Source organism: Zea mays, chromosome 6 (assembly GCF_902167145.1).
Source record: "Zea mays cultivar B73 chromosome 6, Zm-B73-REFERENCE-NAM-5.0, whole genome shotgun sequence".
Lineage (NCBI taxonomy): Eukaryota > Viridiplantae > Streptophyta > Magnoliopsida > Poales > Poaceae > Zea > Zea mays.
Window position 1 is genome coordinate 58823192 of NC_050101.1, and position 9478 is coordinate 58832669.

Genomic DNA, 9478 nt, shown 5'->3' on the forward strand with positions numbered 1-9478 from the left:
TCACGTGGAGACTTATCTTCTTATAGAATGTTTATTAGTTTAGATAACCTATTTGCAATTTTTAGTCAACACTAGAATTGTTTTATGAATTTAATTGCATTTTGATGGGTTTTTTAAGGAATGGTGCCTTACACGTTATCTGACAAAAAATCCATTACCGACGCTATCCGTGTCTAACTAGTTCCGTATTTGATACACAACTATCCATATTTGCATTCGAAAATATCTGCATTTGTATTCGTACCTAAAGCTATCAGTATTTGAATTCGGATACAAACAAAAATATGAAAACAAATATAGTTTCGATGATGACATTCATATCCGATCCGATTACACGCCTAGTGATTTGTGGCTGTGAGCCTTTACAATTGTGTATATAAACAGATCAATAAAACACACCTAAGTAGCAGTCTATTTTGGCAGCACCAAATCTTGCCATGTTCTAATGCTCGTGTTGAGTTTTCATTAGCATTTGGGTAATCCAAAGATCATCTTCCTCGTCTGTGACAAGGCGGACCGACGAGTAAAAGCCTACATCATTTAGCTACATTTCAAAATGTTTCTTATATTTCAAAATCAATTAAATCATGAGAATATAACATCAAACATGGTAAATGCTAAATTGTTTCGAGCTTGAATCTCATCTAACTAGTTTAGTGAATGCCAGAATAATTTAATGATCTGAATACTCTACTCATGCAAAACTCAACCTTTGAGAGGTTTACTGAAGTGATGATTCAACTAACAGTACGAAATAGAGAAGAAATTAGAAAAAGAAACACAAAGGGTTATAAGAGTAATATGAAAGTGTAGGAACAAATGCCAACGGACCTCTGCTCCACTCAGCCAATTGTTTACTAGGACAGAGAGACTGGCACCTCAACCAAGCTTCAGAGGTGCCATTTGAGTTCAGCAAGGAAAACATATAGGCTAAGCACAATTCTTTAAACGCAAGCCCAGGCAACTGAAGCAGAACCTCAGCTTACTTGCAGAGTCGCGGTGTCATTTGTGTTTACATGGACGGACATGGAATGCATTGGGCAGATTTCAATATGCAGTAGTGACTGGCTCACTGCACCAGGATGACATCATGGGTTTTGCCAGCATCCTTGTCAGGATTTGGCTCATCTACAAAGGTTTTATTTCCTACAGATCAAACACAGCATGCGTGCTTGAAGTTTGGACGATGTTAGCAGTTCTCACTAAGGCTTAACTATATTCCAGCACGTGAACTCAGAAGGTATTATGTTTTCATTACAGGAAATCGCAGCTTTGGCAGTCAACTTTCCAACCAAACCATGATACAGAAGACCTCGTGCACCAAGTCCACCAACTAGCCAAAATGTGCAGTTGCTCTTATTGCCTAGTAAATCATCCAAACAACCCAAAAGTGGCAATGACCCATTTGTTGTAAGTGGAGGCATGGCTCGTATTCCAGCTCTTGCGCGTACAAAATCCCATTTACTAATTCTTGGATATACGCCAGAAGCTTTAGGGAGCAACTCTTCGATTGCAGTAAGAGATTCTTCATCGGAAACAGTTGAAGAATCGTTCTCAGAAATCCATTGCCAAGTTGATCCGATAGAAACAGTTCGGGGACCTTGGAATGCTAGCCATGCATCAGATAAGATTGAAGCACTTTGACTGTCATATTCTTCTCTGCAGAAAGTATACGCAATATCCATCAACCAGAATCGCCAAACAAACAGGTATACGCAATATCCATCAACCAGAATCGCCAAACAAACAGGTATACGCAATATCCATCAACCAGAATCGCCAAACAAACAGTGTAAATATTCATTATGCAGAAACTCCTTACACTGTAGTGGATGGCAACTGAAATTCAGCGATAACTCCTCTGCAGGTCCTAAGAGGCAACTTATTTGCAAGTTCAGGAAGTGAGCAAGCCTTGGCCCCAAGGCAGATGATCACCGAATCATAATTGCCTGCACATGTTTGAAGTGCCTTATGTGTAAAAAAAATCTTACTGCAGTGCAATTGCTTCAGAGAGCCATACAAACTGTCAAATATATGCAATCCATTAACATCTGTAGTTCTCTACCACACTTATTAAGAGTAAGCTGACACTTAAGCAGAGACCAAAAATACACTTAAAATGCTTAAGCAGATACCAATAATACAAATGTAGTTTTGGAAGCTAAAATGTGAAAGACAAAGACACAACAGAAAATACAAGTTACTAATTTTTTAATTAATACTAAAATTTACCTGCCAAAAGGTGTAGATTATCAACATGTTGCTTGTAAAGCTTGATTTCTTTCTGCTCACTTGGTAATGAGGAGGCTTCATCTGCCAGATTTTGGCATGCAGAGAACAGTGCCTGTACAGACCCAAGAAAGAAATAGATCTGCTTATCAAGGTACAGGCTACAGAGAATCGCAAAAACAAGTGGCAATGACACAATACAAGAAGAAATGCAAAACCTGCAGATATTTCTTAGGGTTGATGTTCAGTGCCAGTGGCATGTAAACTGCGAAGTCAAATGGAGTACACAGCCCAGGGATTAGACGCTGTGCAGCATCAGAATCAAGCAGTTGAAGGCTGCAACTCTCGAGGCATTTCTGAACATTCTATCTTGAATAGGTTGAAGCAATTAAAATGATGCACCAAGAAACACAAAAGAAGCACCTTAGCATATCTGCATAATCTCAATCCAGCAGTACCTCCAGCAATATGGCTGCAGCTTTCTCAGTTGTAGGCGGTCGTACAATCCCCCTGCTCAGTTAGAAGCTCTCCTTAGACCAATTCCAACCATTCCCCCCATATTTCTCCTCATATTTGTATTTTCTATTATATTTCACTACATTCCTAAAAAGATAAACCCCCCCCTACCTACAAGAAGTCTCCAACCATTCCTCCAATCTATAGCTCCCCTATACAATATAACTTAGTTATATAACATTTTATTATCAGTTTTCGAAGTTTAAAAAATCATAGAATATTTGTACTACCATAATATACATTATTATCAGGTTACAAAGCTTAAACAAAGTTAATATCGCAAAGAAATAACATAATTAATGTATAGGGGTGAATAATGCTCCCCCTACATATGGGGGAGTTTCCTCTCCCCCATATGGGGAGCGGCAGGGGAAAACTGTTGGAGCTCCTGAACCCCCAACGTACAGGTGGGGGCAGATTATGGTGCGCCGTTGGAAACAGCCTTATAAATATATAAAAGGCGAAGACAATAAGTGAAGGACTACAGAATACAGTAGCTGCAAAGATGCATGCATTGCCTTCTCCAGATAAGGTTATCATCTTGACTAGTTGTATTTGATACCGAGGTTCCATTTGCTTGCTCGGCGCTGCGAAGGAGATCCATGCTTTCTTTCCAGAACTCAGCACCCCTCCAGAGAAGCTTCACTGTAGTTAACAAAGAATTCAATCGCATAACAGATGCCAGGCCATTAGCTGAGTAGCCACATAGGTTGGGTACGAAACCAATGACTTTAGGAACAATTGGATCTATACCATTAAAAGATCCAAACTTTAGATATATACCATGGACCCCATATGTCATTGACTCATGTGGACCCACATGTAAGTGAGATAGTAATGGTATGGATCCAAAGTGATGATCTTTTAATGGTATGGATCCAAATTTCCCATGACTTTAAGATTGTTTGGTTGAGACGATGGAGGAAGACCTTTAGGCGAGTAGGGATGGAGAAGTCCACCCGAGACGCCCGACGCGCCTCCGCCGACCCCGTTCTCGTCGTAGATGTCCACTGACACGCGGGAATCCCTCGGGCTATGCTGACATTGAAATCGCGCCAGTGTCGATTCAGCCGATTTTTCTTGTCACAGTACACCGGGAGAGAAGGAAGAGGGGAAGTGGAGGGTGACCTTGAGGAGGTGCCACGCGACGGAGAGACCCGCAAAGCCGGCGCCGAGGACGGCGTAGCGCAAAGGGCGGCGGCCGTGCCCTCCTGCCGGCGAGGGCGAGGCCGCGGTGGCCGCGGCGGCGGATGCGACAGTTCGCCTGGAGTAGAGGGTGAGATTGGGGACAATATGGGAAGGAGCAAAAGAAGGCGGCGACAACATCGCGTCCAGGTCCAGCGCTCCGGGCTTGACGAGAAAGCTGCCGGCGGTGGTTGCTGCTGGTGCTGTTTTGGAGAGAAGTGCGGTGCGGGTGTGAGAGGATCGCTCGATATTTTCCCTGGGATGGCGGCTAGGATTTGGTGGGCCTAGCGTACTGTCAGCCCATAGGATTGCCTTCCTGGTCTGATTGGACTTTCTAGGGTATTGAATCAGTCCAGTCATCAAAAGTTCAATGTTGGGGCACTTTATTGGGCCTTTCAGGCCGTTTAACATACAATATTACGCACAGTAATATTAATCTGCTGTATACTTGGATGGCACTTGCTATAGAGCATTGCAGCGAGAGAAAATGCATATTCGTTTCATATCCTATATATTAAAAGCGGGAGCAAAGACCGCATCCCGTTCGTCCACATCACCTCTTGCTTTGCCAGCTACATAATCTTCATCTAACATGGAATGAGTTGGCCTTCGGTTAAAGCATTAGACCCTTCTAGACGAAGCTGTCTTCCCCAACCACGACGGGTGCTTGGCCACCCCTCGCCGCTGAATGCTCTTCCCCATCTCACCCCCACCCCACTCACCCACGTCGGCAGTCCCTCCTCCCCCGTCAAGATGTCGTGCCGCTCCATGCCAATTCTCCCATTGGCTACATCGCAGCTCGTGCCCTGTTGCCCTCGGCCAATGCAGCCACGGAGGCGGCCTTCTCAACGTTTGTCATGTGGATGCATTGGTGTGGTGAATGGTGGCCGGTCCAAGATGTCCTCAGTCCACGACCAACACAGTAGGTCGTCCACCGCGGCGATTCTCCCGCCGACCACGTCACCGCCACGCCAGCACCCTCGGCGGGGTGCAGCTATGGGTGTGGCATTCTCGAAGTTGACAATGGCGGATGCGCTGTTATGGTGAATGGTGCTTGCGACATTGGTAATGAAATAGAGATGGCTAGGTTCCCCTGGTTCGATGGTTGGATCAGTTGATTCAGAACGTTGCTTCTTCATGCCGTCATTCCTCGCCGCGCCGCTGTCCACCAACTCCTTCCACCACTTCGTGCTAAAGCAGGGGCGGGTCTGGGGAGCGAGCAATCGATCCCATTTCCTATGCAACTAATTGTGTCTGATTTTTTCCCTATAACTTGACTGAAGAAACAACTCTACTCATCATTCCCAAACCCATAGATATGTACTCAGTTTTATTGTTGATTTTTGTTAGCCCTTGCAGGTTATATTCTGAGCCCCATCTATTTTGTTTTCTCTTCAATTTATATTTGGGTACTCTCAACCTCCCTGCATGAGGCTTTATCGCATGACTCGGTCGTCCGGTCTTCGCCTCCTCGGGTCTAGCGCTCAACCTTCCTTCCCAAGGCATCAGCGCATGACTCGGTCTTCGCTTCCCCGGGTCGAGTTCATCCAATTTGGTTGCAGCCTGAGGGCATGCCTTGCTACGCAAGTCATCAGGAGGCCCATCAAGCGGCCCATGGAGAATTTTCGGCTCTTGCCCAAGGTCGGCCTTGGGTGGGTCGCAACTGCATCTCCCGCCGGAGGTTGGCCTCGAGCAAGTCACGACTCCTTCCCCCGGCCAGAGCTAGCTTTGGGCAAGTCAGAATAGTGTCTCCCGTTCGAGGTTGGCCTCGAGCGAGGTGGAACAACATCTCCCATTTGAGGTTGGCCTCTAGCGAGACAGAACACCATCTCCCACCCGAGGTTGGCCTTGGGCGAGACAGAACAACATCTCCCGTCCGAGGTTGGCCTCGGGCTAGATGGAACTGCGTCTCTATGGCAGAACCGCCTAGATTATTCTAACTTAAGTGCCCAAGTCTCGCCTTGGAGGCAACGACACAATTAAATCAGAATAAACTGTCAATTCCTCGAATCTAGTCTGATAAAGCCACTTACCAAGGATCGAATACCACTAGCTCACTCGAAGGTGAGGCACAGAGAAATACAATAAAGCATAATACCACAAATTAAGGAAGTATCAGTAGTGATTACATTATCGGAATTTAAGAAACAGTAACCATAGTTTTTAATACAACAGAAATTACTAACGGAGAAAACCGAGTAACATGGCGAAGCCTGGCCACGCTACTCCTCCTGGTCCTCTCCTGCGAAAGCAGTTACCCATTCGACCGTCTATCCCGGTGGCAGGGATGAAGGCCAAGTCACACCATCAACCAAATCATCCAAGGAAGTACCTATAAAAAATTATGCCACAAGCAAGGTTGAGTATACTAATACTCAGCTAGACTTACCCGGTGTGAGGAGTCTACTCCTCTACCTCTAGACCATGTAGCTATTGGGCTGAGGGGTTTGGTTTGCCAAAAGCACTAGCTGAGTCTAAAACAAGTTTTAGCTTTTCAGGTTTTAGAATAATACATTTAGACTGGATGAGCACCTAACTATCCATTCCTGGTAGCAAGCAATTTAGTCAACCAACATCTTTTTGCCAGTAACCTCATTTCCACTTATTACTCAATGTAGTGTAATGGATCAAGTAGTCTCATTAGCTGCGAGAAGCAGACGATTCGATTCGAGTTTTAACCTTGCTAGGTGAACCTAAACACACGACATGTAGGGGCAATCCATCCCCTCAAACATCTACCGTCCCCATCAATTCCCCGTCAACAGATCAGGGCTCACGGCCTTGGCATACAATGCTCCACTGACTGATGAAGACATCCACACTACTGATACATCTATGCCAATACAAGTACCAATTTCTGGTCCCATTACTCGCGCTCGTGCTCGTCAACTCAACCATCAGGTGATTACACTCTTGAGTTCATGTCCATCTTATTTAGACCATGGAGACCCGTGCACTCTTGTTTTGCTTAGGAACCAGGGAGAAGACCGAAAGGGAAAAGGATTTGAACATGCTGGATTCGGACTGCAGAAGAACACCAACTTGTGACGGTCACCACGGTCAGATGCGGGCTCGGATTGGAATGTTCAAGCACAACATGGAAAGCTTATCAAGTCTACTTTCATATGGATCCGGAATTATAGTCATATCTGTTCTGAGGCCGCCGTAATCATTGTTTTCTTACCGAGATATTTTCTGCCTTTTCTGCCCATGGTGCTGCGTCACCCTATTTTGGCCCAATGGGTCGTGTATCAAGTTAGGTCCATTAGGGACGCATCCTAGGGTTGCAGCACGACCCCAATACCCTTGTGGTCGTCCTCCCATGTTTATAGACCCCCTAGCCGCCACCAAGAACAGCGGGTTTTGTTTAGATCAAGTTTAGCTCTCGCTACTTGCTTGCAAGCGCGCGTGCTAGTTCAGCCGCCCGTCTTCTTGTCTTCGGAACCCCACCATATTGGAGTTTGACTTTGAAACCTACATTTAGATCTGGTAATTCAGTACTTGTTCTACTTGTTCTTGCTAGTTCTTCGATTGCTTGCAGGACGAGTGCCCTAGTGGCCAGGGTGTCACGCTCCACAAGATCGTGACAGCCATAGGAGGTGGTGTATCGGTTGCTAAGGCGCAGCGTCTTTGGAAGGCTGTAGTCGGGCTGTGAACGTCGTCTCCTCCCCCAATCGAGTTATTCCACACCCTCTCATCGAAAGATCGGGCAATCACCCAACGGGTGCACATCAGTTGGTAATCAGAGCAAGGTTTATCGGTGAGAGATTTACTTTTCTTCGCTGTTTTCTTATCTCCTATAGTCCAGAAAAAGCCAAAAAAATAGTAGATTAGTTTTACCGCAATCCTATAAACCATTGAGCATTTACTAGTACTACTTAGCTAGGGCTTGTTGAGTTTTTGGTTGCATCGGTTGTGTCGAGTTGCTGGTCTTAGTTTATTCCTTTAGAGTTTTGAGTTCTACCACGTTTTTGTCACCACGAGATCCACCATCACCATAAACATCTCTGGTTCGTTTTTGCCACCACGGATACATCTCATGTCCGATTTGGAAGTTTAAATACAATCTGGAAAGCTTATCTTATCTTCTTTCCAACGGATCTGACCTTATCTCAAAATTCATTCTGAGCGCTCCGCAATCATCGTAGAGATTTCTGGACTTTCTATATTAACAAGATTTGTTAAATCTGATTTAAAGGGGCTGTTAGCAATATCTTTATTGTTTGGGTTGTCATAGTGAAAAAAAGGGTTTAGGCCCCTGCAAAAAAAGAAGAAGAAGAAGAAAAAGAATAGAAAAGAAAAAAAAGAGGAAAAGAAGAAGAAGGGGGTTGAATCTCTAAATCTGTTGTTTCTCTTTGTGCTGTGCTAGTTGTTCTTTTTCAGTGACTACCTTTGTGCCTAGGCTCACGTCTCTAGCATGGTTTAGCCTAGGACCAGCACAGTACCACCGTTGAAAGATTATTCAGCTTGCTTTTGTAACTAACGTGGTACTAGTGTATTCCTTGCTTTAGCCCACCTACAACTCTACATATTTCGACTACAGTTTGACAGGTCGTGTTGCTGCGGCACCGATACACTTATTCCACGGTTGCAGACTTGTTGGTTGCTGACCCCTCCTGTTGTGCAAGGTAAGAATTGGTAAGAGCTTGTGTGGCAGGTTGAGAGTGAGCGCCTTGCAGTAGCTACATCCTAATAGTTGTAGAGTTTTTATTCCTTCATGTTTTTTTTCTTATTGCCTCTGTTCGTCTAACCATGGCAGGATTGGAGGTTGATGATGCTTCTCGTAATATGCCACACTCTCCTCGCACCAAGGGTATCATACAACACTTTGTAAGGCTGGTGAAGACGCACACGGAAGGCCTTGATAATGACATGCTGGTGACGAATGAAAAGATGGGGCAATTGGAGGCCACACAGATCGACACAAACACCAAACTTGCAAATGTGGAAATGACAGTTGCTCATATTGACAAGAGCCTTGTCGCACTCTTGAGGCGATTTGATGAGATGCATGCTAATACCAATGGTGGGCGTGATGAGGGCGCCGAAGGTAACTGGGATGACTATGTTGCTGATACTGAACAAGATGACCAAGAAGCACCTAATCGCCGGCGACTGCGTACTAACCGTAGAGGTATGGGTGGTTTTCGCCGACGTGAGGTACATGGTAATGATGATGCTTTTAGTAAGGTTAAATTTAAAATACCTCCTTTTGATGGTAAATATGACCCTGATGCTTACATTACTTGGGAGATTGCGGTTGATCAAAAGTTTGCATGCCATGAATTTCCTGAGAATGCGCGGGTTAGAGCTGCTACTAGTGAGTTTACTGATTTTGCTTCTGTTTGGTGGATAGAACATGGTAAGAAGAATCCTAATAACATGCCACAAACTTGGGATGCGTTGAAACGCGTCATGCGAGCTAGATTTGTTCCTTCTTATTATGCACGTGATATGTTACACAAGTTGCAACAATTGAGACAGGGTACTAAAAGTGTAGAAGAATATTATCAGGAATTACAAATGGGTATGCTGCGTTGTAACATAG

At 44.8% G+C, this 9478-nt stretch overlaps 1 protein-coding gene across 1 annotated transcript; it reads right to left on the bottom strand.

Annotated features, from left to right (window-relative positions):
- Nucleotides 1-790: 790 nt before the first annotated feature.
- Nucleotides 791-4096, bottom strand: LOC100285993 (oxidoreductase). The gene is made up of 8 exons (NM_001158881.1): nt 3874-4096; nt 3675-3783; nt 3264-3390; nt 2688-2739; nt 2448-2594; nt 2233-2344; nt 1823-1949; nt 791-1659 (listed from the first exon to the last, which is right to left on the bottom strand). Exons 1-8 carry the CDS (start codon nt 4069-4071, stop codon nt 1203-1205), a joined length of 1329 nt encoding a protein of 442 aa, NP_001152353.1. The 5' UTR covers nt 4072-4096; the 3' UTR covers nt 791-1202.
- Nucleotides 4097-9478: the final 5382 nt, after the last annotated feature.

What these genes read in the sequence shown, in the direction of transcription:
- LOC100285993 (NM_001158881.1), bottom strand. Translation starts at nt 4,071, where the DNA reads ATGTTGTCGCCGCCTTCTTTTGCTCCTTCCCATATTGTCCCCAATCTC. An exon ending in TCGCGTGGCACCTCCTCAAG is followed by an intron (nt 3,784 to 3,873) that starts GTCACCCTCCAC and finishes TTTCAATGTCAG; the next exon opens with CATAGCCCGAGGGATTCCCG. An exon ending in CCATCCCTACTCGCCTAAAG is followed by an intron (nt 3,391 to 3,674) that starts GTCTTCCTCCAT and finishes TGTTAACTACAG; the next exon opens with TGAAGCTTCTCTGGAGGGGT.